Source organism: Chiloscyllium plagiosum, unplaced genomic scaffold (assembly GCF_037043375.1).
Source record: "Chiloscyllium plagiosum isolate Xiang-an unplaced genomic scaffold, Cpla_swu_hap1 HiC_scaffold_14, whole genome shotgun sequence".
In the NCBI taxonomy this organism is placed as follows: Eukaryota; Metazoa; Chordata; class Chondrichthyes; order Orectolobiformes; family Hemiscylliidae; genus Chiloscyllium; species Chiloscyllium plagiosum.
The window spans coordinates 69,568,327-69,594,123 of NW_028270152.1; the positions used below are offsets into that span (position 1 = coordinate 69,568,327).

At 43.8% G+C, this 25,797-nt stretch overlaps 2 protein-coding genes across 2 annotated transcripts in view; one reads left to right on the forward strand and one right to left on the reverse strand.

Annotated features, from left to right (window-relative positions):
- The window catches only part of LOC148147983 (caveolin-1-like), a 42,558-nt gene extending 35,471 nt beyond the window's left edge, over positions 1-7,087 (forward strand). The window contains exon 3 of the mRNA XM_087993994.1: positions 6,715-7,087. Coding sequence (XP_087850120.1) covers positions 6,715-7,056 — 342 coding nt within the window. The 3' untranslated portion in view covers positions 7,057-7,087. The remainder of the gene's footprint in view (positions 1-6,714) is intronic.
- Positions 7,088-18,376: 11,289 nt separating this feature from the next.
- On the reverse strand, positions 18,377-22,830 carry trh (thyrotropin-releasing hormone). Its single transcript, XM_043708604.2, has 3 exons — positions 22,676-22,830; positions 22,154-22,404; positions 18,377-19,977 (listed from the first exon to the last, which is right to left on the reverse strand). The coding sequence occupies exons 1-3, from the start codon at positions 22,825-22,827 to the stop codon at positions 19,331-19,333; spliced, it is 1,050 nt and encodes a 349-aa protein (XP_043564539.2). The 5' UTR covers positions 22,828-22,830; the 3' UTR covers positions 18,377-19,330.
- Positions 22,831-25,797: the final 2,967 nt, after the last annotated feature.

The window sequence follows — 25,797 nt, forward strand, 5'->3', positions numbered from 1 at the left end:
CTGGTTTGCTTTTCCAAACTGCAGCACCTCACATATATCTAAATTAAACTCCATTTACCACTCCTCGGCCCATTGGCCCATCTGATCAGTTGTAAACTGAAGTAAATTTTCTTTGCTGTCCACTACACCTCTAATTTTGGTGTCATCTGCAAATTAACAACCACACCTCCTATGTTCACATCCAAATCATTTATACAAATGACAAACAGCAGTGGACCCTGCACTGATCCTTGCGGCACACATCTGGCCACAGGCCTCCAGTCTGAAAAGCAACCCTCCACCACCACTCTCTATCAGTTTGAGCCAGTTCTGTATCCAATGGCTAGTTCTCCCTCTATTCAGTGTGATCTAACCTTCCTAACCAGTCTCCCATGGGGAACCTTGTCGAATGCCTTAATGAAGTCCGCATAGATCACATCTACTGCTCTGCCCTCATCAATCCTCTTTGTTACTTCTTCAAAAAATTCAATCAAGTTAAAGATTGTCAACCTGTTTTTCAAACTTCAAAGATCATTGTATTGTACCATATGTCTACGTTCCTCCACCTCCTTAAAACTGGCACTATTTCGCCTATGTTACCTCTCTCAGTCTTCCTAGCAAGAAATATCATTTCAATTCTCCTCTGTGTTAAATTTCACTTGCCATGTGTCAGGTTATTTCATCTTCCTTAAGAATGCAGCTATTCTTTTAGTTGTTTATAATATTTCCATCTCATCTGAAAATTCGGCAATTATGACCCGCATGTCCATTTTATATTCACAAAAGAGTCTGACCCCTGTGGAACCTCCTGGTATACATCCTTCCATTTTAAGAAGTGGATGTTCTGATGAAAAATCCGTGGCACAACAATTAGATTAAACAACAAACATTTCCAGGTTCCAGCTCTTCATCTGGTGATTTAAAGGTAAATTTAATTTATTTTATTGAGCAATTCACAGACAGCAGTCACAGGAGAGGCTGACAAATCAGGTCAGAATATGATTCACTCTGATACCTCACCTCCATTGCCACCCTTTGGTTGTTCTGGGCTCCTGATTGGTTACAATCCAGTCACCTCCCCCCCCCCCCAATCCCAACCCCCATCCCTTCTTGTCTATTCCCAAAGGACTGCAATGGTTCAAGAACATAGTTCATCGCCACCTTTCTCCCGGGTCATTACGAATCAGGGCTGAACCAGCAATAGCCACATCCTGAGAATGCATAAGTGAATTAGACTGACTGCAGGATTATGCATCAAAGCAAAAACAACATACGCAAATTGAACTCAAACAATAAATCCAACAGATTGGCGAAAGTGAGGACTGCAGATGCTGGAGAATAGAGTCAAGATTAGAGTGGTGCTGGAAATGCACAGCAGGTCAGGCAGCATCGAGGAGCAGGATAATTGACATTTCGGGCAGGAGCCCTTCATCAGGAAGATTTCTGATGAAGGGCTCCTGCCCGAAATGTCAATTTTCCTGCTCCTCGGATGCTGCCTGACCTGCTGTGCATTTCCAGCACCACTCTAATCAGGAAGATTCCTGATGAAGGGCTCCTGGCCAAAACATTGATTTTCCTGCTCCTCAGATGCTGCCTGACCTGTTCTGCATTTCCAGCACCACTCTAATCCAACAGATTGCCTAGCCATTATTATAGGGAATTATGGGACAGATTTGCTGCCGTATTGCCTGTAACAGTTCAGAAGAGCTTCAATGGCTGTAAAACTCTCTGACATGGAGGGACGCTTCTCGCTTTATATTCTACATCCTTGGATTCCTTTCATGGCTTCCTCCGTGGAGAGCTTGATGAATATCAGGTTGAGGTGGAGAGTTCTCATACAATTAACATGTGCTCTGATCTGCACTCCTACACCCTGGTCATGGGCTGCATACAGCAGTGGCTAAATGAGAGATGGACAACTGAATGTCCCTCCAGTTGCTCCTTTTCCTCAGGAAGCCATAGAGGCACCATTGTGCACCCAAGTGGAGCAGAAACACGTGGCAATTGCCCTAGAGGCATCCCCTTATTACACTACCAGGGTGGGCAGTGGCTCCGCGTCCCCTCTACCATTAATCCTATTGCCTCCAGCAACCATGATAAAGGAGATTGTCCACCTCCTGTGCGTTATGCCTGCGTTCTCAAGATCTTCAATTTCCAGAGGGCTCCCACCAATATCATTGCAGTAATCATGGCATAACCCTAACCCTAATTTATCCCTAATCCTAACCCTAATCCTGTCTCCCCTTTGGCTGCTGACATTAGGGTCATACCGAGATACAAATGGCAGGTAAAGAACATTTCAGCCACTAGCAGAATTTTTCATTCTGAACTCACTGTCATGACTTTAACCCGTGCTTTATAGTCTCAGCCTGCCCTATCATTTTCCTGTGTTCCTGCTGGGCAGAATCTCTAAGCTGAAATGTGAACTGTCAAATCAAACTTTTGATTGGGTCCCCACTAGAATGAGATCCGACTCATCTTCTGCTTTTTTTCAACAGGGTGATGAATATTCCATTCAATTTTTGACCCTAAGGATTATAAACTGACTCACAATGGGTATCAATTTCCTGGCCACCTCTTACTGATAAACAACAGTGATCTCCTTGTTACTGTTTTAGCAACCTCATCTCTGACTCAGAGTGTTGTGGGTTCATATCCCACTCCTAAAGTGGGGATTATCACTGATAATTACAAGTGATATTTGCAATTCCTCAGATACTGAAACAGTCTACATCCAAATATCGCAAAACCTGGACAATATCCAGGCTTGGGCTGACAAATGGTAAGTAACCTTTGTGCCCCATAGGTGCCCGGCAACAGGCATCTCTAACAATACAAAACCCAGCCAACACTCTTTGACATTCAATGACATTACTGTTGCTGAATGCCTCCACTGTCAATGTCCTGGCTAATACCACTGACCAGATTCTAAACTGGAACTCAACCAACCGCATAAATATTGTGGCTACAAGAGAACATGCGAGCTTAGGAATCCTACAATGAGTAATTCACCTCCTGACTCCCCAAAGCCTGTCCACCATCTACAAGACACAAGTCAGGGGTGTGATGGACTACTCTCCACTTGTCTGGATGGGTGCAGCTCCAACAACACTCAAGAGGCTCAGTATCAACTAGGACAAAGCAGCCTGCTTGATTGGAACCCCATATAACACCTTCAATGTTCACTCCCTCCATCACTGATGCACAGCAGCAGCAGCAGTGTACGCACTGCGGAAAACCACCAAGCCTCCTGAGAAACTCTTCAGAAATTCTACGTACCCTCAATCTCTGTCACTTAAATAGATGAGGGCAGCAGATACATGAAGACACAACCCCCAGTAAGTTCCCCTCTAAGCCATTTATCATTCTGACTTGGAAATATATCGCCGTTCCTTCACTAACACTGGGTCAAAACCCTGGAACGTTGTCCCTAGCAGCACTATCGATGTTCCTGAACCCCAAGGACTGCAGGCAAGGCAATTCGGGATGGCCAATGAATGCTGGCCCAGTTAGTGAAACCCATATCTTTTGAATGAATGTTTTAAAAATGTAAGAACCCCATAGCATTAGGGGAGGAGCAGAGGTCAACACGTAAAATAGATGAACGTGGCATACATTTTAACTCTGTCTATGGGAACTTGCTTTGTACAAATTAGTGTCTGCATTTCCTACACTATAACACTGACAATCTTCCAAAGTACATCGTTGGTTGCAAAGTGCTTACATAACTTCAGAAAGACAAGCCGAGGTATGCACTGCAAAAAGATAGACATGTAAAATTCACAGCCAGCGAATACTGAATAACCAGGGAAACTAACACAGTTGACACGACATTAAAAGAAAAGATCTAAAAAGCACAAAGAGGTAATAGAGAAGACTGGACCGAAGGGTCTGTTTCCATGCTGTACATCTCTATGACCCTGTGACTCTATGACTTACAGAGTGAAAGCACAGCAAAGAGAAGTCAGCACTGATTTCAAAAGAGCCATCACACTAGATGAACCTTACTGAATGATTGATAACAGAAATGGAAGATAAAACTTATGCAATGCCTGTAATATTGGTGAATTTCCAAAAAAAACGTTTGATATGTAGCAGGCTCCTGACAGGGATAGGCACATAGCTTCAAGCAGCAAGTAGCAGAATGGATCGCAAGCTAGCCATGTAACATAAAACAGAATGATGCAGCCAATGATGGGAATGATAGTTCACCAGACCTGATACTGGGACTGCTGCTGTTCACCATTTTAATAAATATTTGGACTCAGAAATCAAAAGCACAATTTCAATATTCGTGAGTAGGAATTTAGAATCAAGAGTAAGCCATTCAATGTCTAGATTTTGCTCTGCCATTCAATGCTCGGCTATCTCCATGCCATATTCTCATGCTGTCTCATATCCCTTCATGCCATTAGTAACTGGAAATCTATCAGTCTCTCTCTTAGATTTACTCGATGACTGAGCTTCCACAGTCCTCTACAGTAGTCCTCTGAGATTGCGTCCCTGTTTTCAGAACCTACGACCAGAGGAACTATCATCTCAGCATGTACTCTGCCCATCCCTTTAAGGCTCCACATTTCTGTGAGATCGTCGTCCGTTCTTCTAAACTCCAGTGACGCCGGCCCAGTTTCCTCAATGAACAATCGCGCTATCCCAGGAACCTCCCGTGCACTGCCTCCATGACAAGTATACTCTTTATAAGGGAAGGCAACTAGAACTATACTCCAGGTCTGGTCTCAACAGTAATCTGTAAAACTTAGGCAAAGCTTCTTTGCCCCTGTACTCAAATTCTCTTATAGTAAAATGCCAGCATAATGTTAGAATTCTTAATTGCTTGCTCATGCTAATGGGATCTGATTAAGACAGATGGAGATCAAGAGGGCTGGTTATCTCAGTCAGTTGGAAGCTAGTGTGTGGTTTAAGTTAATATCAACAGCATGTGGTTGGTTCCTGCTCTGGCCAAGGAAGATTTGAGGCTCCCTTCCTCACCATGCCCTGAGAGTGGAAGACAATGGCAGACATCAGTACTGACTGGTGGTTCAGTGGCTAGCACTGCTGCCTCAGCACCAGGAACTGGGGTTTGCTTTTAGACTTGGGTGACTGACTGTATGCAGTTTGCACATTCTCCCCTTGTCTGCATGGGTTTCAGCTGGTGCTTTGGTTCCTCCCACAGTACAAAGATTTGTGGGTTAGGTAGCCTTGCTAACATATAGTGTCCACAACTAATCAACTAGGTTGATTAGTCATGGTAAATGTAGGGATAGGATGGGTATTTGGGTCCGGATGGGGTGTCGTTCAGAGATTCAGTGCACACTCGATGAGCTGAACGGCCTCTTTATGCACTGTAGGAATTTTATGAAAATTTGCCAGGACAAACAGTTCAGGGTGAAGTGTCAGTAGACAATGAATTGAGGATCTGCCTTCAGGCAGTGAGTTTGAACTGTGATGAAGCACAGGAAGATATTAATAGAAGCAGAATAGGGGAATAATCTTGAATGTAACTTTAACATAGTTCAGAGTGAAGTGGCAGGAAGTCCAAGGGGGTCACATCTTGAAAAATGGGGTTAGAGGAATCAAGGTATCTGGAGTTAGGGTTCTCCACAAGTAGGGAAAGAAAAACAAAGAGTTTGGGCTTTGATAGAATTGACAAACAAAGAAGTTACATAAAACTTATTTTGAGTCTTGGTTACATCGCAGTTAAAATACATTGTTGAATCATAGTTGCCATATTATGATGATGATGGTGAGATTTTCTCAGATGATACTGGAAGCTAGAGGCTTTAGCAATCAGGAAAGACTGAAGAAGCCATTGACTGCGAGGTGACCTGACCATCAGGATTATAACAGGGTTTGCAACTGGGGACACTGAGCTGATGCTGTCAGTTTGGGCAAGTGAACTAGAATGGGCGGGTTACAAATGCAAGATATTCACAAATAAATGGAATAGGGAATTCAGGAGAAAATACTCATAGAATGTTTAGGATGAGGAGGCAAGGACCTCAGAGAGTTGGCAAACAGTGTCAAGGCATTTAAGGGGAAATTGGTTAAACATATCAGGGAGAGAGGCATTTGTCAATAGAGTTAGACAAAGGCATGTTGGAGGAGATATGGAACATAAATATCACTAAGGATCTGTTGGCCTGAATGGCCTGTTTCAATAAAATATTTTACAGCATTGTAATAATGTGCAAGTTTGTATTTTTAAAATGCATAAAAGGAGTACAAGTTGTTTGGCATTTATTTTCTGGCACCCTTGAATCTGTGACTACATAACGCCGACCAGATTTGGCAATCTCTCATAATTAGAGAAGCCAAGAAGTGTATATCTTCATTTCATTCTCATTTGTAAATCAATTCACACCTAGATTGAAACAATTTAATCTCAGCTGATTCCTGCTGTGATAGAACTTTCCCCTTTCTGTCAATCTGGCTCCCCTCTTCCATTCTGTGACTGCATAAATATTACTTTTAACATAGATTTGGATCCATTCTGCTTTTTTTTTAATCAAGGTTTGAAACATGCAGTTTGGTATTTTTTTTGTTTCTGTCATTCGTTTTTTCACAATTTTTACTCTGGTGAGAGTAATTAAGTCTTGGAGCAGCGATAATTTTGGAAAATACTAAATGTTCGTTAACTCTGTGGTAGCAGGCACACAGTTTAATCCAAATCCTTTGAAAGTAATGCAGATAACTTAGCATCCTGATTGTGGCACGTGGCCTATTGAGTGTCCACAGATAGATTTTGAAGATGTGATTGCGGAGCCCGAAGGAATTCACAGCTTAGACGGTGTGTGGAAAGTCAGCGTCACAACCTTCACTGTGTCAAAATACTGGTGCTATCGGATACTCTCTGCTCTCTGTGGAGTCCCCCTGTCTGTGTGCTGGGGTCTCTACTTTGCCTGCCTCTCCTTCTGCCACATCTGGACCATTGTGCCTTGCATCAAGAGTTTTGTGATTGAAATGCAGTGCTTCAGTAGGCTCTACTCCCTCTGCATTCACACCTTCTGTGACCCCTTTTATGAAGCCCTGGGCAAATTATTCAGTAACATTCGCGTCACTTTACAAAAGGACATTTAATTTCTCACTATGTCATCTATCAACCCCTGTACCCTTGCAGAAGGCTTCGCCACTAAATTGCCATATTTCATTCAGAACTTTTAAAATTGTAATTCACTTCTTCTTTTGAAATGGCTGTTTTACCTCACCAATGTTCCTCACTTTTGATCATTGTGAAGTTCTAAAAACATCTAAGAATTCAGAGACAGATATTACTGTTCCACCCAATATTGTCTGAATCATTCTTGTCTGCTGTGTCTACTTCCAACAAAGATCAGCTCATCATCATGATGAGGGTGTTTAAGTATCTCTGCTTCAAGTTCATTACCAAGGCTCCCTTAGGGTCGCTCCAGCCCCCTCACAGAGACTGAACCAGGCTCAATCCTGAGTGAACGTCCCACTCAATCACACAAACTGCCTACTTCCACCTCTGCCAGATCTCCTGTCACCTCCTCCTCTTCCCCGACCCATCCACCACTGGGAACAATATCTGTGTCATCTCCAGTTCTCCACTAACAAGTAAGATATGGAAGTTGGCAACATCACCCCCTTCCCTTCCACTCCCCCCAACAGATGCCCCCATAACAAGAAGTCTGCTCACTAATTTTAATTAAACGATAAATGGTGAATAGATTTTGTTACCAAGTCAAATCAGTGAACAAATGTATTGCCCACACCACAATGCAGTGGGCACGGGCATATGGGCAGGATTGAGTGTGTTTTTTCAAATTTCACTGTTTTAAATGCAGATAGGGAATCGGGGTTCATTTTCCGTGAGTCTCTGTAGACTCTGTGTCAGGTGGTGTCCTCTGTGCCTCAGCGGCTGCACCTTACCCCCAGCCAGGATAATACCTCTCCACTGTCCTTACCACCTCTCCTCCAAAGCCCCACCTCCATGACTCCCCCAATACCCCCCACCACCCACCAATTCCCAACACCTTCGTGTTGCCTCGCTCTAAGACCCATGTCTTCTTCAACCATGCACTTTGTTGCAGTCCTGGCAGTGACCATTACTGAGGTGTGGCGCTGCTGAGGAGCAGAGGTCCCATTCTCACCGAGACCACCCCCAGGATATGCCAGCTGCTTTGCAGCCTTGTTTTTAATGGGAAGAGGGGTCTGACATTTCAATTCGATCGTGGCTGACATGGTAATACTCAGATTCTAGATTAGCGTGGTACTGGAAAAGCACAGCAATTCAGGCAGCATCCAAGGAGCAGGAAAATCAACGTTTCGGGCAAGAGCCCTTCATCAGGAATAGAGGCAGAGTGCCTGCAGGGTGGAGAGATGATAATACTCAACCTCACTTTCCTGCCTTTTCATCCTAATCTTTGATTCCATTGCTGATGAAACATCTGTCCGTCTCAGTCTTGAATATACTTCATGTCCCAGCTCTCTGTGGTAAAGAATTCCACAGATTCGCTTCCCAAGAAAAGGAATTCCTCCTCATCTCTGCCATAAATGGGCGTCCCCCTTACTCTGAGATGTAGACTGCCCCACAAAGGGAAACAACCTCTCTGCCTCTACAGGGTCAAATCCTGGAGGAATCTTCTATGTTTCACTAATGTCTCCTCACATTCTTCTGAACTCCAATGAGCACAGGCCCAACCTACTTCACCTTTCCTCATCACCACAATTTCTCCATTATGAGGGTCGGCTATCCTCTGTCTCCTGCCATCAAGCCAATTTTATATCCAACTGGCAAGCTCTCCCTAAATCCCACATGATCTAACTTTACTAATCAATCTAACATGCTGAACATTGTCAAAGGCTTTACTAAAGTCCTTGCAGACAATATCTTAAGCTCTGCCCTACTGTGTCCAGTTTCGGCCATACAGGAATGTTGGTGCGACCTTTTCTGGTGGACTGTGCACAATTCTGGTCATCCTGTTATCGGCAGGATATTATATAACTGGAGAGCGTTCAGAAAGCATTTACCAGGATGTTGCCTGTGGATACAATAGGAAACCTGAGCTTATTCACAGTTAGGAACTCCTCTAGTGAAGTGGTAGTGTCCCTACCTCTGAGGCAGGCAGCCTGGCTTCACATCCCACCTGCTCCTGAGGTATGCACCAATATCTCTGAACACATTAGAAAATATCTGCCTGGTTAGCACCAATTAAAGGTAACCTGCACTCCTTAAAGGGGATGGGACTTTGGGCTGTATTATTTCATTCGGAAACACATAAGGAAAAAGAAAATCTGATGAATGGTGCTACAGCTTAAAGTGTCTCGCTTCTCAAATACACTGAAAGGATAGGAGAGTACGTTCAGTCATGGGGATCAGGAGGCAATCCACATGGACACTGCAAAGGCAGTGGGAGCAAATGCTCACCAATCTGGATAGTCTGAAGAATTCCAATCACTTCATGAGTGATTCTTCAACTGCCATAGTCCACTAACAGCCCCTGTAGTGGTTGTAACCAGCTCAGCGAGTTGGACCTCATGGAACATGAGTTCCCTGATTGAGGCTGTTAATCTGGTTCAATCAGTGAGCACTGGCTGACAGAGACAAACAGGAGTGACAGAAGTTCTGCTCAGTCTGAGAGCTGGCTCTGAGGAAGCTGGGTCAGCTATCCTCTGTCTCCTACCATCAAGTCAATTTTGTATCGAATTGGCAAGCTCTCCCTGAATCCCATATGATTTAACTTTACTAATCAGTCTACCATGCTGAACTTTGTCAAAGGCTTTGCTAAAGTCAGGGAGAGCTATACACGTGTAAATAAAAGGTGAATTGGTGACAGGATACCACACAGTATCCTCCCACACTCCCCACACAGTGCTCAATTTCCAACAACCCCACTAACACACACCACCCTATGCTCTCGCATAGATAGTTGCTGTCAGACTCACATTGACATCACACTGGATGCACATGCCTTTGGCTATTCCATACACATCACACCATACACATTGCCATCATTCTTCTCTCTTTCTTGTAGGATGCGGTGGTAGGTAGAAGGTGATTGGTGGAAGGCAGCAAAGAACTCACAATTTTTCCTCCTGACAATAGGCTGGAGCTTTTATCACTGAAGCGTCAGAGGCCGATGGGTGACATCATAAGATGTTTATAAAATCATGAGGGGCATGCATAGGGTAAGCAGACAAGAGATTTTTTTCCCAGGGTAGGGGAATCCAAAACTAGACGGCATAGGTTTAGAGTGAGAGGGGAAAGATTTTAAAAGGACCTGAGGGGCAACTTTTTCATGCAGAGGGTGGCGCATGTATGGAAAGAGCTGCCAGAGGAAGTGGCGGAGGGAGGTATAATTGCAACATTTAAAAGGCATCTGGATGGGTATATGAATAGGAAGGGTTTGGAGAGAGATATAGGCCAAAGGCTGGCAAATAGAACTTGGTAACATTGGGATGTCTGGGCAGCATGGATGAGTTGGACAAAAGAGTTTGGTTTCCATGCTGTACAACAGTATGATTCTGTAACTCTATGACTCTTCCTCTTTCCGCATTCCCTCTTCTGATGAATGTGGGCACAATTACAATGTTTAATAGAAATTTGGAAAAATACATGAATAGGAAAGGTTTAGAGGGATATGGGCCAGGAGCAGGCAAGGTGGGGTTAGTTTAGTTTGGGATTATGTTCAGCATGGACTCGTTGGACCAAAGGGTCTATTTTGTGTTTTGAGTCTCTGATTGACTCTTCCTCATAAGGCAGGTTGCTGAAGCTGTGTTGGCAAAAGATACATCGTCATGGTGGTCAGATTGCAGAAGAGGTACAGCTCACCCTGGATTAGGATTCTAACTTCAGTAAGTACTGGAGAACCTCCTAGGACGTTTCGGCAGTGGAACTGTTTCTTTAGGTTTCTGCTTTAGTTATGAAGCGAGATAAGACAGACTGGGCTTGTTTTCCTTTGAGCAGAGGAGAATATGATTGAGATGTATAAAATCATGAAGAATATAGACAGGGTAGATGCAAGTGAACTTTTCCCCTTGCAGGCGAGATCAAGAACCAGGAGGCATAGATTTAAAGATAGGGGCAGGAGCTTTAGAGGGAATGTGTGGATTTTTTTTTTAACCCAGCAATGGATCAGAATCTGGAACTCACTGTCTGTAAGCGTGGCTGAGGCAGAAACTTTCATAACATTTAAGAAATATTTAGAAATACTCTTGGATGTCAAGGCATGCAAGGCTACATGCCAAGTGCTGGAAAGTGAGATTAGTATGGTTAGGTGGTTGCTTTTGACCAGCATAGATTCGAATGGCCGAAGGGTCTTCTCCTATGCTGTAGAGCTCTATGACTCTGTGATTCTGTAACGATAATCTAGATGACTGTGTGCACTTGGCAAACCCAGAAGTCATTGTGAAGCACACGAACATTTTCACAATATCCATTAGCACTTCCTGTTGACTTAGTCAGCTTTTCACAACTCCTACAGCCACCCACAAACTCCCATAAACTCTGCAACAGTATGCAGATGGTAAACTATCCTGCAAGTTGGAATGGTTAGCTTTCAGTAACAGAGGTGGGATATCTTATGAGGGAATGAGCAATTATTGCATGGAGAACCCATTCTAAATGTCACACAATCATAAAACACCTTTTGTGTGTTCCTTTCTCTTTAATATAGACTGTGAGATCAGAACACTACGAGGGAGATTAGCATTGATTCTGCTTTGGTATTTTACAATAACAAAATGGACAATGAATCCATTTAAAATCATATCGTCTTTCAGGTTTACCTTGATCTGAGGAATTTCACAAAATATGAAATGCCTCAATGTTCCTGGGGTTTATTTAAGTCATCTTGTTCTCTACCTGAGAATCAGAAGAGAGGCCACTCAGATGAATATCAACAAAGGACCTGAACTGAGAACTAAGGTGCACAGAGAAAGGGACAGATTTCAGATGCTCAACTTGGAAGTGGAGTTGAGTCGAGTTGGCAACTTGAATGAGATAATCACTGGAGTTTGAGTTGGTACCTGTGTTCCTAACCGAACTGCTCACATTTATATGTGTCCTTGAAATATCCGAGAGTTCTTCACAGGCAATGGCTTAATGCTGTAGCGTAGTTTTGTGGTGGAAGGTGGTGCAGCATGATCAGGTCGCTGGACTTGAAATCCAAACACAAAGCCTAACTCTCTGGAGACATGCATTCAATCCTCACAGCAGCAGCTGGTGAAACTTAAATTCAGTTCATAAAATCTAGAATTGAAAGCTTCTTCAAGGAACAGTGACTGACACCATCATCGATTATTGTGAAAACTAAACACCCCAATTCATGATTGTCATTTAAGGACGGAAATATGTTTTCCTTACCTGGTCTGACCAATACCTGATGTGACTTGAGACACACAACAAAGTGGTCAGCTCTTATATAACACAGATCAAAGAATGGGCAACAAATGTTGACTCACATCCACATCCTTCAAAAAGAAAATGCAAAATACCATCGGCAAATATGAAGCCAATCTGTGTTTAGATTCGATTCCCTACAGTGTGGAAACAGGCCCTTCGGCCCAACAAGTCCACACTGACCCTCCGAAGAGCAACCCAGCCCCCTTTGACTAATACACCTAACACTATGAGCTATTTACCATGGCCAAACCACCTGACCTGCACATCCTTGGACTGTGGGAGGAAACCAGAAACCAGAAACATGAGGAGAATGTGCAAACTCCATGCATGACAGTTGCCCAAGGCTGGAATTGAACCTGGGATCCTGGTGTTGGGAGGCAACAGTGCTAACCACTGAGCCACCATGCCACCCCCTTGGTTGAGGTCCAACAGACAATTTAATGACAATTTAGTTAACCAGTTTTGATTGATGGAACAATGCTTGCCTGGACATAAGAGGGAACAGCAAAATGTGGGCAGCACGGTGGCATAGTGGTTAGCACTGCTGCCTCACAGCGCCAGAGACCCGGGTTCAATTCCCGCCTCAGGCGACTCTCTGTGTGGAGTTTTCACGTTCTCCCTGTGTCTGCGTGGGTTTCCTTCGGGTGCTCCGGTTTCCTCCCACAGTCCAAAAATGTGCAGGTTAGGTGAATTGGCCAAGTTAAATTGCCTGTAGTGTTAAGTGAAGGGGTAAATGTAGGGGAATGGGTTGCGCTTCAGAGGGTCGGTGTGGACTTGTTGGGCTGAAGGGCCATGCTGTAAGTAATCTAATCTAATCAAACCATACAGCGAATAGCTTCCTGGCAACTGGATGGTGATCTGGCAACCAAATTAGGAGGGATAGCAGGATTCTATCCTTCTCATGTTTGTCTCCAGGGCATGAGGTCCCATCCAGGCCCCTGAGAATAACTGATGGACAGAACAGCACAGAGTTCTGTGGATGGATTGCCCTAAGTAGTAGTAGACTCAGGAAGGAGTATAATCATTCAGGAGCTATTTGAGAAATAATATTTTTAACAATAAATTAAAACCTAATTAACTGCATCAGCAAAATCAGTACAGGCGATGTATTGTTTATACATGATATGGGAGCTGCTGAATCCCATTGTGAGCCAGTGAGCACATCTTCATTAAGTATCTGCACTTTAAGCAGTTCCAGCTCGGGGTTGATGAGCTGGAATCTGAGCTACAGACACTATGGCACTGAGGGGGAGAATTACTTTGACGATGAGTTCCAGGCGGTTACACCCTTTAATTTAAGTGTTTTGAATCTGGCCACAGGAGAGTGTGACAAAAGTGAGGCAGGTCAAGAGATCCTGACATAGCATTGGAGGAGCCTCAGCTCTTGATCTTTGACAACAGGAATGAAGCATTTGCTCCCTGTATGGATGAGGAAAGGGTCTGCAGGAAGGTTGGTCAAACTGACCACTGCACCGTGGTCCAGGAAGCCAATCAAACAGTTGGGTAATTCTATAATTCGGGGAACAGTTAGCGTCCTTTGTGAGCACGGCTGAGCTTGTTGTCTACCTGGTGCCAAGGTGAAGGACATCTCAAGACAACTTGAAAGGATCCTGAAGCAGGAGGAGGATGATCCAATTGTTGTGGTCCACATTGGCACTAATAACAAGGGCAAGCGTTCCTGTTCGGGGAATATCAGGTATTAGGGACAAAATTACAAAACAGGACCTCAAAGGTTGTAATCTCTGGGTAGGAAAGTTAGGGATGTAAATATTTCGCTAAAGGAGCAGCATGGGAAATTCCATTTTGGGGGGACACTGGCATCAGTATTAGGACAGGAGGGAACTGTATCATCATAAGAACTTTCAACTAGTTAAAGCGGTGATGGCTCAGGAGACGTTTTTAAAGTTTCCAGAACTAGTAATAGGCAGAGAATATGGGAAGGGTCAGGAATCTAACTTCAGGCGCAGCAGATAAGGGGACAACTCCCAGAAGGATTTCAGTCAACTGAAGGTGCTGTACTTTAAAGGATGCAGCATGCATAAGAAGGTAAATAAGCTTGTAGTGCAGATTGAAATTAGCATTGATGTGGTGGGTAATACAGAGATGTGGCTGCGAGGGGATTGGGGCTGGGGACTAAATATGCATTTTATTGAAAGGGCAGGGAGATGGACAGAGGGGGTGGGGCTGCCTTGTTAGTAAGAAATGAAAATAAATCTACAGCAAGAAGTGGTAGAGAATCAGAAGGTGTGGAATCTGGATGAGTAGAGTTGAGGAACCACAAAGGAAAAAAGACCCTGATGGAAGTTGTGAACGGGCCTCCTTGGAATAGTCAGAATGTGGACTGAAAATAAATCAGGAGATAGCAAGGCACTGTTACAACAATCATGGGGGATCTTCAATATGCAGGTGAGCTGGGAATATCAGGTTGGCAGCAGATCTCAAGAAAAAGAATTTGGGGAATGTCAACGAGATGGTATTTTGGAGCAGCTTGTGGCAGAGCCCATTGGATTTGGTGGTTTGTAATGAAGCAGACTTACTTAGGCAACTTAAGGTGAAGGAAGACCTCAAGGACAGTGACCATACTGTGATAGAATTCACCCTACAGCTAGAATCAGATGTAACGATATTACAACTGAGTAAAGCTAACTACAAAGGTTTGAGGGAGTTGATTGGAAGGGAAGCTGAGCAGGGAAGATGGCAACAATGGCAGGGGTTCCTGGGGATAATTCAGGAAGCACAGCAGAGATTCATCTCTAGGAAGAAGAACCAAACTAAGGGGAAGATAAGGCGTAAAAGCAAAAGAAAAAGCTTAGAATTCAGTGAAGATCAGTGAGAGCAGGAGGATTGGGAATCCTTTCAAAACCAGCAGAGGGCAACTAAAAAGCAATAGGAAGAGAAGATGAAATATGAGGGTAAGCTAGCTAGCAATGTAAAATAAGATTGTAAGAAGTTTTTGACTGATGTAGAAGGTAATAGAGAGACAAGTTCAGACACTGGACGGCTGAGAAATGAAGCTGGAGAAGTAGTAATAGGAAACTAAAACACCTCGCAGAGGAACTGAATGCATACTTTGCATCAGTCTTCTTGGTGGAAGATACCAGCAACATATCAGAACTTCAAGACAGATTGAGGGCAGAGGTGAATGTAGTGGCCATCACTAAGGAGAAGATGCTGGGGAAGCTAAACGTTCTGAAGGTGGATAAATCACCTGGATCAGAGTTGTGAAGGTGATAGCTGAGGAAATTGAGGATGCATTGGTGGTGATCTTTTTAAAATCACTGGAGTGATCATAGAGGACTGGAAAATGGCTACGCTAACACCCCATTTAAGAAGGGAAGGAAACAGAAAATGGAAAATTTACAGACTGGTTAGCCTGACCTTGATCATTGGTACAATTAAGGATGAGATTGCCAAGTACTTGAAAGTGCATGGTAACATAGAGCTGTGTCAGCACAGCTTCATCAAGGGGTGATATGCCTGACAAATCTGTTAGAATTCTTTGTGGAGGTAACAAACAAGTTAGACAAAGGGGAGCCAGTGGACGTGATCTATTTTGAATTCTAGAAGGCTTTTGACAAGGTGCTGCACAGGTGGTTGCTAAATAAGACAATACTCCATGTTGTTTGGAGTAAGGTACTGGCATGGATAGAGGATGGGCTGACCAGCAGAAGGCAGAGTGTGGGGACAAAGGCGCCTTTTTCAAGATGGCAGCCGGCAACTAGTGGAGTTCTGTAGGAGTCAGTTTTGGGATCACAACTATTCACGTTATACATTAATAATCTGGATGCAGGGACCAAGGACGTTGTTGCTAAATTTGCAGATGACACCAGATAGGTGGAGGGACAAGTATTGTTGAGGAGGCAGAGATGTTGCAGAACGACTTTGACAGGCAGATTACAAAGGGCTCACTTGAACAGATGGGTCAATGGGCTGGAAAATGGCAGATGGAGTTCAATCTGGATAAATGCCAGCTATTGTATTTTGGTAAAACAAACAAGGATAGGGCTTATACAATTAATGGTAGGACCTTGGGTAGTGTTGTAGAACAGAGAGACCAGGAGTGCAGGTAGTCACACATAGGGTGGTTAAAAAGGTGTTTGGTATGCTTGCTTTCATTGCTCAGTCCTTTGAGTATAGGAATTGGGACATCATGTTGAGGTTGTATAGGATATTGATGAGGTCTCTTCTGGAATACTTGTCCAGTTCTGGTTGCCCAGTTATAGGAAGGATATTATTAAGCTGGAGAGGGTTCAGAAAAGATTTATGAGGATGTTGCTGGCCATTGAAGGTTTATATTTTAAAGAAAGGCTGGATAGGCTGGGACTTGTTTAGCTGGACCATAGCGGGTTGAGAGGCAACCTCATAGAGATTTATAAAATAATGAGGGGTATAGATAGAGCTAATAGTAGTTGTCTTTTCCCTAGGATGGGGGAATTTCAAGACAAGGGGGAACATCTTTTAGGTGAGAGAAGAGATTTAAAAAGGACATGAGTGGCAATTGTTTTACACAGAAGGTGATTTACCCGTGGAATGAACTTTTTGAGGAAGTGGTGGATGCGGGTGCAATTACAATTACAACGTTGAAAAGACATTTGGATAAGTACATGAATAGGAAAGGTTTGATGGCATATAGGCCTGGAGCAGGCAAGTTGGACTAGTTTAGCCTGGGATTATGTTCAGCATGGACTGTTGGACCAAAGGGTCTGTTTCTGTGCTGCATGACTCTATGACTCAAGAGTGGACAAAGAAGTGACAGATGGAATACAACACGGGAAAGTGTGAGGCTATGCACTTTGGCAGGAAGAGAAGTGCAGACCATTTCCTAAATGGGAAAGGCTTCAAAAATCTGGAGTACAAGGGGACTCAGGAGGCCTTGTTCAGGATTCTCTCAAGGTTAGCAGATGGGTTCCATTAGTTAGGAAAGCAAATGTAATGTTAGCATGCATTTTGAGAGGGCTCTAAATACAGGAGCAGGGATGCAGGGCTGAGGCTGTATGAGGCTCTGTTCAGACTTTGTGAATTTTTTGGGCCCCATATCTAATGAGTTGATGTCTCAGCCGTAAGGCCTTCATCAGGAATTCCTGATGAATGCCTTATGCCCGAAATGTCGACTTTCCTGCTCCTCGGATGCTGCCTGACCTGCTGTGCTTTTCCAGCACCACACTCTTGACTCTAACTTTGCAGCATCATTTTCTCCTCCTTGTGAGGGTCTTGCTTTGGTCAGTTTCACTGGGATCAATGTTGGGATTCCACTCTTAACCAACGAAAATTATTGTGGCGAAAACGTGATCATGGTTTGGTGGAGAATTTGGTGCAATTAGACAGAAAGAAACGAGAGCATCAGAACAGGAGTAGACTTTTGAGCCCCTTAAGATGGGAAGCTGAGGAACAGAAACCATTCAGGCATGTTGACTGGGTCCGAGTTACATCAACCACAACTATAATTTGTGTTTTTGTGCCTTCGGTGATATTTTAAATGTCACGAATTGTTACAAACACTTTGGGAAAATCAAGGGTGAATAGTCCAGGAATTTTCCCCAGGGTAGGGGAGTCCAAAACTAGAGGCACTGGTGAGAGGAGAAAGATTTAAAAGAGACCTAAGGGGCAACTTTTTCATTGAGAGGGTGTATGGAATGACCTGCCAGAGGAAGTGGTGAAGGTTGGAACTATTACAACGTTTAAAAGGCATCTGAATGAGTATATAAATAGGAAGGGTTTAGAGGGGATCTGGGCCAAATGCTAGCAAATAGGACTAGATTAATTTAGAATATCTCTGCTTGGATGGGTTGGACCAAAGAGTTTGTTGTCATGCTGTATGTCTCAATTACTATGTTTCTAAGTCAGTAATGGAAAGGAAAGGTGAGGAATGCATTCTATTTTTTAAAGTTAAAGGTATACAATCAGGAATGGGCCCAGTTCGAGGGGTGGATATGTAGAACACCACATGGCAATCTCCCCTGTTTAAATAGGCACAGAGTCAATAAACATTCATTTCTTTGAACAATGTGGCACTTGAGGTTTGGTGTAGAAAAATAATTTCGACATGCGTTTTATTAGAACTCAGAATCAAGCTGGTATCTTACAGAGTTTGAAATTTGACAGTGTCTGTCAATGCGTGTTCAGTGAATAACTTGCACTTTGAGACCACATAAATGAAGATGTATGATTCCCAGGCAATGAGTTAATAATAACTGAGAGCAATGGAGATTAAACTTACAGCACTCTTTTTACATTCTATTATTATCCCACCCAACATATTCAGTGTTTCCTTGTTAGAAATGTTTTATTTTCTCTTGAAAATTCCATTCCATTTCCAACATCACTTCCTTCCCTTTTCTCTCCATCTCCAGTTCCCGATTTGTTTTCTCTCCTTTGCCAGCTCTCCCTCTCTCTCAGCTTTCCTCTTTCCACTCGTTCTTTCTCTGTCCTCCTTACACTCTTCCCCCCTCCCCATCTGCACTTCCTTTTTCTCTACTTTCTCTCTGTACCTTATTTTCGCTCTTTCCACATCCCTTCTTCCTCTCCCCCCCTCTCTTTCTACCCTTTGTTCTCACCCACACTTCATCCCTCTGTATCTCTCCTCCTCGCTTGTTCTCCCTCTTTTTCCACTTCTTTCCCTTTCCTATGCCCATCCACCTCTCCCTACTCCCCTTTCTCTCCCCTCTCCTCTTCTCCCCTTTGGCTTCTCTCTTCACTCCCCCCACCCCTCTTCCTTTCCACCTACCCTCTCCCCTGGTTTCTTGCTCTCTCTCTCTCTCTCTCTCTCCCTCTCCCTCCCTCCCTTCCTCTGCCCTTCTTTGCAATTCTCTTGGGTAATGGGACATGCATTAAGGGACATGCTGGGGAATGTGATGGGTGAACCAGACTGAACAAAAACTGATTCCTGCCCAGGAAGCAGAGCTTTACATGGTCTTAGAGGGCACCCCCCTGATGTAAATGAAAGCAAACATTTGTTTTTACAACGGAGTAAATCACATTTCGGTAAGTTCAGGCTCTTCCCTGCATCTCTTCATCTGAAGCGAGCCTCCTACCAGGGTGCTGCCTCTTTACCTCTGCCTTATCCTTGTTGGTATTGCTGAGCAAGGCTAACAGAGAATTGACTTTGCTGCAGCTCCCAGACTCCTGGAGATCACAGGGGGACAGGAACTCACTGCTGCCGCCGGCTGCCTCCAGGTACTGTGGTGAGTTGTACTGGCTTTCCCCAGAGTCGTCACCATTCTCCTGCCAGCTCCAGTGGCCAGGACGCTGGCCATACATCACGGATCTCTTGCCGGGGTGTTGGCGCTTGGAGAGCTCTCCCAGGAAGGTGTCCAGCTGGCGGGCCGTGCTCTCCCCCGGGAGGGGCTCATAGGTTGACCTCCTCCCTGGATGTTGCCTTGCCTGCACCTCCAGGGGCACCCCATCCAGCTCTCTCCTCCCCGGGTGCTGCCTTGCCTGCACCTCCAGGGGCACCCCATCCAGCTCTCTCCTCCCCGGGTGCTGCCTCTTCTCTGGTGCCCAGCCTCCGTCCTCCTCGTCCTGCCCGGGTTGGCGTTTGCCAGGGTGCTGCCTTTTCTCCAGGTCTCCTACCAGCCGCTTCCCAGGGTGCTGCCGCTTGAGGACCCGCTCTGCAGGTGGCGAGTCCGCACCTAAAGCTGGTGAGGCCAAAACCAGAGGTTCATGAATGAGTTGCTTACCCCAGTGAGGCGTGACAAGCAATACACAATCAGCCTGATACCGGCAGACAATGTGAAATTTGGTTACGTCGCTGCTTTGTAAAAGTTCAACTGCTCAACTCTGTGGGAGTTACATGATCCTGTTCGGTTCCTCTGTGTTTTGTTCTATGAAAAGATATTTGCACGACAGCGACTGTTTCTATTCTTACACATGGGTGTCACTGGCAAGGCCAACCATTTCATGTCTGAGAGAAGGTCACTGGGCTCAAAACCTTGTTTCTGCTTTCTCTCACCTTGTGAGTTACCAACTGGGTTTCTCCAGCAATTTCTGTTTTTTGATTCAATATTTGTTGTCCATCCCTAATTGCTCTTATATTTATTGCTTGTCTAGATCATTTCAGAGATGACGTAATTGCTATGGGTTGGGAGTCATATGTAGGCCAGGTAAGAAGGGTGGATTGTCTTGTCTAATGGACAAAAGTGAATCAGACGGTTTGTTTTTAAGGACAATTGACAGTGATTGCCTTTTTATTTAAATTCCAGGTTTTGTTGAATTCATCTTTCACCATCTGCCACAATGGGGTTTGAACTCATGTCCTGAGGACATTAGCTTGGGACCATGGATTACGAGAGTGCAATATTATTAATACACTCCCTTTTTTTGAAACACAAGAGAGTTTGGGGTGGGCAATAAATTCTGTCCCAACCAGTGGAGCCCGTCTCCTGAATGACAGCAACATAAAACACAGGGTGGAGCAGTGAGGAGTTTAATCTAACTCTTGTATTTGATCTAGGTTAAAGGGAAAGAACCTAAGCAAGCCATATCTCTGATCATAGTCCCAATAAAGGAAGCCTCTTCTGGTCTGTGCATTTAGGGAGATGAGGCTGCCCCTTAAGGGATAGATTGTTTAAACCCAGCATCCGTCCAAATAGGACCAAGCTCCGCCAACCCCACCTGTTGGATACTTCCCGACTGAGTTGAAATCCCAGTGCCGGGCACAGGAAAAAGAGAGGGTGTGGGTAATGAATTAGATGAAATGATGGGTTTTAGTTATGGGGAGAGGCTGGTTAGGCTAGGACATTATTCACTGGAGTGTAGACAATGACTTTGTAGAAGTTTATAAAATCACGAGGGTTATAAATAAGGTGAATGGCGACTGTCCTTTCCCTAGAGTGGGGGATTTCAAGACAAAGAAGCATATTTTTAGTGAGAGGAGAAAGATTTAGAAAAAAAAGTCAGAGGGGCATTTTTGTTTTTACAGAGAGAGCGGAATAAACTGACAGAGGAAGAGGTTGATGCGAGTACAGTTTCAATATTTAAAAGACATTTAGATAAGTACATGATTTAAGAAGTGTTTGGAGGGATATGACCCAAGCGCAGGCTAGTGGGGCTAGTTTCGGTTGGGATTATGATCAGCATGGACTGGGTCCGTTTCCCCTGTTTTGTGACTCTACCTGCTTCAATGGCTAGAGGGAATGGCCGAATGGTCTCCTTTTGAGGTGTGGGGTTTTCTTAAGAGCTGTAAACAGGTTATCCCAGTTCAGTTCTTTCCTTCTTTGTGCTTGTGAATAGCGCCTTGTTCAGGACCTTTCAGCCTATGCGCTAGACCTTCAGACTGGTCTCACTCTCACAGAGCGAGGGAGCTCGGCATTACACACTGACAGTGGGGGACTTGTCTGTTCATCCAACACACACGTTTGCCCGGTTACTACACGGTGCCTACGTCCTACCGGCCAGTGTACTAGCTGTCTGAGTTTATAAAACTCCGGTCCACTCTGGCTTTCACTGACCACAATTTTAAAAAAAAATCCCACTGGCACAGCATCTGAAAAATCCCTTTTCCTGTTCTGGCACCTCTTTCCTTACCCTCGGTTTTATTCCCGGAATTTTAACCTCCCTACACTCGGCTACGGGATTCCTTTTTCGTTGGCGACTTTCTCTCCAGAACCCGATGTCAGGTACTGCAAAGCATCTAAAAGTGTGATTCTAACTCTTAGAGCGAGCCCCCGTTAACATCAAACTCGCTCAACTAAACGTGAAGAAGGAAAACATAGAGCATGCAGGTGAGATTTAAGAAGCTGCGGTCGCTTAACTTTAGAGGGTCAGGTTAACGCAAGGATGCCGAAGCTGACACAGTAAGAATTGGGTGTGTACCGTCACCATTCCGCCCTTCCTCCAGAATGGAGCGAATGAGGACGGTCTCCGCTCCTTGAATAATCTTCTCCAGCGGCTCTGCCTCTGCCCCCAGTCTGTCCTCGCCCGCCGCCGTGTGCTCACTCGCGGTCACAGACTTGTGAAGGCTGAGGTAACCCAGCAGCAGCAGGAACCATACCGACCTCATCTCGGTGCAATAGCAGGGCGGTGGGGTGAGGAAGAGAACAAGAAAATAAAAAGTTTGGGCCGCCCTGTGTGCGAGAAAGAAAGCATTGGGAGTTTACAGCACTTCCAATGTGACAGTGGAGACGCTGTGCGCTGTCCACGGTGCTGAAAACAAGGCACTTGTAACATCCAGAACTGATTCCCGCTCACCCCAGCCCCCAACACACACACACACGCTCAACACTCAGCTGCACACCACACACCAACATAAACAGCCACACACACACACAAAACATTTACACACACAGTCACACTTGAAAACAGTAACAGGCACAAGTTCTCCCTGAGTACTGTTACCTGTCCGGAAGTTCAGGTACGTTCTGTCTGTACCAGGCTCGGTCCTCTGTCGAAGGTCTTGTCTCGGACTGAGCTTTTCTGCTCCCAATATCGTTCGAGGAACGTGTTTGCCTCTGACGATCGAAGGCTGCACATTTATAGCCGTTTAGCATTCCCCCCCCACCCCCTAATATGCAAATTAACAAGTCGTAAGTTAAACGTATATCTCCTGAAAGCTCAAATTTACACACGCACATAAGACGCCCGCACATAGAAACTGACACGCATGCATATATAGGGAGAGAGGATGGATACATTTGGACCCACACATAAAGAGAGATACGTACACACAGAAACATGAAAACATGACTACACGCACACACATATATATATATATATATATACACGCTTACATGGAGACATCTATGTCATATATAAGCCTGCACATGGACTTAGACATATCTGCATTCAACTGTAAACAAAGTCACAGAAGTACACACACCTTGACATATCACTAACGTACACACAGACATGGATTCAGGTATACAGCAACGCATACATGCTTTACATAAATACATTCATGCACACATCTTAATAAACAGTTGAAAATATACATGCAGGCACAAATCCATATGTATGCAGATACAAGCATGAATACACACGTGCAGGTGAAAACACATTTATTCATAGAAACATTGATAGAAACACACACACATACACTAACAGACACACTTACAGAAACATTCCTAGATATCCATATACATCCACTAACAGACAATCAAAGGTTTCTATTCTCAAGTCTAGTTCTCTTGTTTGTATTATTTGGTTAAGAGTTAGGTGGAGTGCAAAATTCCCAAAGGTATGAATTGAAAATGCTTTTGCATAATTAATCTCAGACCAAACAGTTAATACATGGGTATTGAATCAATGTCTAAATTAATTTGGTTCAACTTTTGCTGACTCACAGGTATGAGACTTTCCTTTTGCAACATTTCAAAAGATGAAAGAAATCTTAGACCCATATAATACCTTTCATAACTCCGGACAGGTAAAGTGCTTTGCAACCAAGGTAGTGGTGGTGTAGTCATAAATTTAGGGTAGGATAGTCAGCTGGCAATTATATACAATGTACGGTCCCACAATTAGCAGTGATAAAACTGGCCACATAATCTGTACAAGTGATAAGGATTGAAAGATAAATTTTGAGCATTATCTGAGGGAAACATTTGTTGCTCCTCTTCACCTCTTGTAGTTATATGAAATCTTATAACCATCTAAGAAGGCCCTGGTTTTATTTCTCATCTGAAAGATGGCATCTCCAATAGTACAGCATCTAACTGTCAGTCTATTGTATATGCTCAAAATCCTGAAAAGGATCTTGAACCCAAAGCCATTTGCCTTAGAGGTAAGTGCGCTACTCACTAAGCCAAAGCTGATGTCTTGAAGGCTTATGAATGAAAGGGAACATTTATTGTTTAAGTACTGCGTAACGTTCCATTGAATGAATGTGCTCTGTGAATGTTGCCACACTTCCGTGACAGCTAATGCTTAGCTGTTGGTCTTCACTGCTAATTCAGTTCAAGCATCACGTACCATTCACAAATCTAATGATCTCCTTGGTTTAAGTGACTGACTGAGCACAGCAAGGAAATCAAGACTAATGTAGTTTGATCTAAAGGCACACAGCAAGCAATCTAAAGTATAAGGCTATCATCTATTGTTAGCAATCTGACTTGGGCAAACACTAAAAGCACTTGAATAACATATTCTTCAGGCAATTGTTTTAACAGCGTTGTTAGCTGATATATTTCCAATAGGTTAATTACAAGCAATCATCACTTTTTTTCTACAGTTTGACGGTAAGAAGACTTTAAAAATAATTAGAAGGTTAAATTATATTGTAGGATCATTCACACTCACAAATCGGTATAGAAGTTTACAACCCTGCAACAGCCCATTCAGGTCAACAGGTTGGTTGATGGTGCTTATGCCTCCACCTGGGCCTCAATCCACCTTATTAATATCAGCCTGGCAGCACAACCTTTTTTATGAACTGCCATCTGAGCACGTGGATGTGGAAAAGGTATGCAAATATGTCCAAGCCTTCTCATGTCCTTTTGTTTTCAATACTGCAGTCTTTCCTGCTGCAGAGTTATGCTAATTTAGATCAATTCCCTCTAATACCATGCCACTCAATTTGTACTGTTGTATCGTATTTACTGACCTATGCAGATACAGTCACTGCACTCAGGGATGGCTGAGGTGTAATGTAACCATTGCAACATCAGGCCAGTGTAAGCCTCACAGAATGAACGATTCACAGGAGAATGAGTGGGCTCAGGTCAGTTGCTTTTTCCTGTTCTGCTTCTGCTATTTTATATCTGTCTTTCATTCAATTCTCTTAATTTGTACTTTGTTCTTCTCTTTGCTGATACTGTCAGACCTGGTCTCTATCCACAGTTGCTAACCTTATTCCTTCTCTTTATTCTCCGTGTGCTAAATTTATATCCTGGGGGAGCTGTGGAGCAGTGTGCAGCTACCATCCTGGCTGGAATCCCATTCCTCATCTCGCTTCTTAGTACTATATGTTCTTACTTTAGTGAATTGAGCAAAACAAAGGGGTACATTTACTCAAACAGATGAAAGGCTCATATTTCAAAAACATGGCATCTGGGTACACAAGCGTCTTTGATCGATGTCTGTATCCCTAATTTAGTATAATATTGACAGGTGTCTGTATTGGAGGTGACAGGCCGTCTGTCGTGTCGAGATTTCATTATACAGCTATCAGAGACTTATGCACAGAGTGCTTACAATGGTAATTGGACAAATTTGTTATGTATGAGTAACAGGCGATTTCTGAATTTGAAACTAAATTTTTATTTAATGCATGATGTGTGAAAGGAGATATAAATGCAAAACTAATCAAAGTAAGAAGCCAAGAAGGAGGATGTAGAAAAAGAAATAACACAAGAGCAGGATCGATTCCAGGTGGGAAGTTAGTGAGTCAACACTGGCCCACTGTCTATGTAACATTTCTTGTTAATCTCTAGGCAAGTTAATCATGGTTTCAAATCTAAAGGGGATACTTCAGCTGAGGACCCTGAAGCTCAGAGAGTTGCCTACTTTCTAATTATGGGTCC

Excerpts from the sequence above, each read along its gene's own strand:
- trh (XM_043708604.2), bottom strand. The coding sequence starts at position 22,827 with ATGCTAAACGGCTATAAATGTGCAGCCTTCGATCGTCAGAGGCAAACA. Across the intron at positions 22,405-22,675 it reads GTACCTGAACTTCCGGACAG|GGCGGCCCAAACTTTTTATT; the intron begins GTAACAGTACTC and ends TCTCGCACACAG. Across the intron at positions 19,978-22,153 it reads GGAAGGGCGGAATGGTGACG|CTTTAGGTGCGGACTCGCCA; the intron begins GTACACACCCAA and ends TGGCCTCACCAG.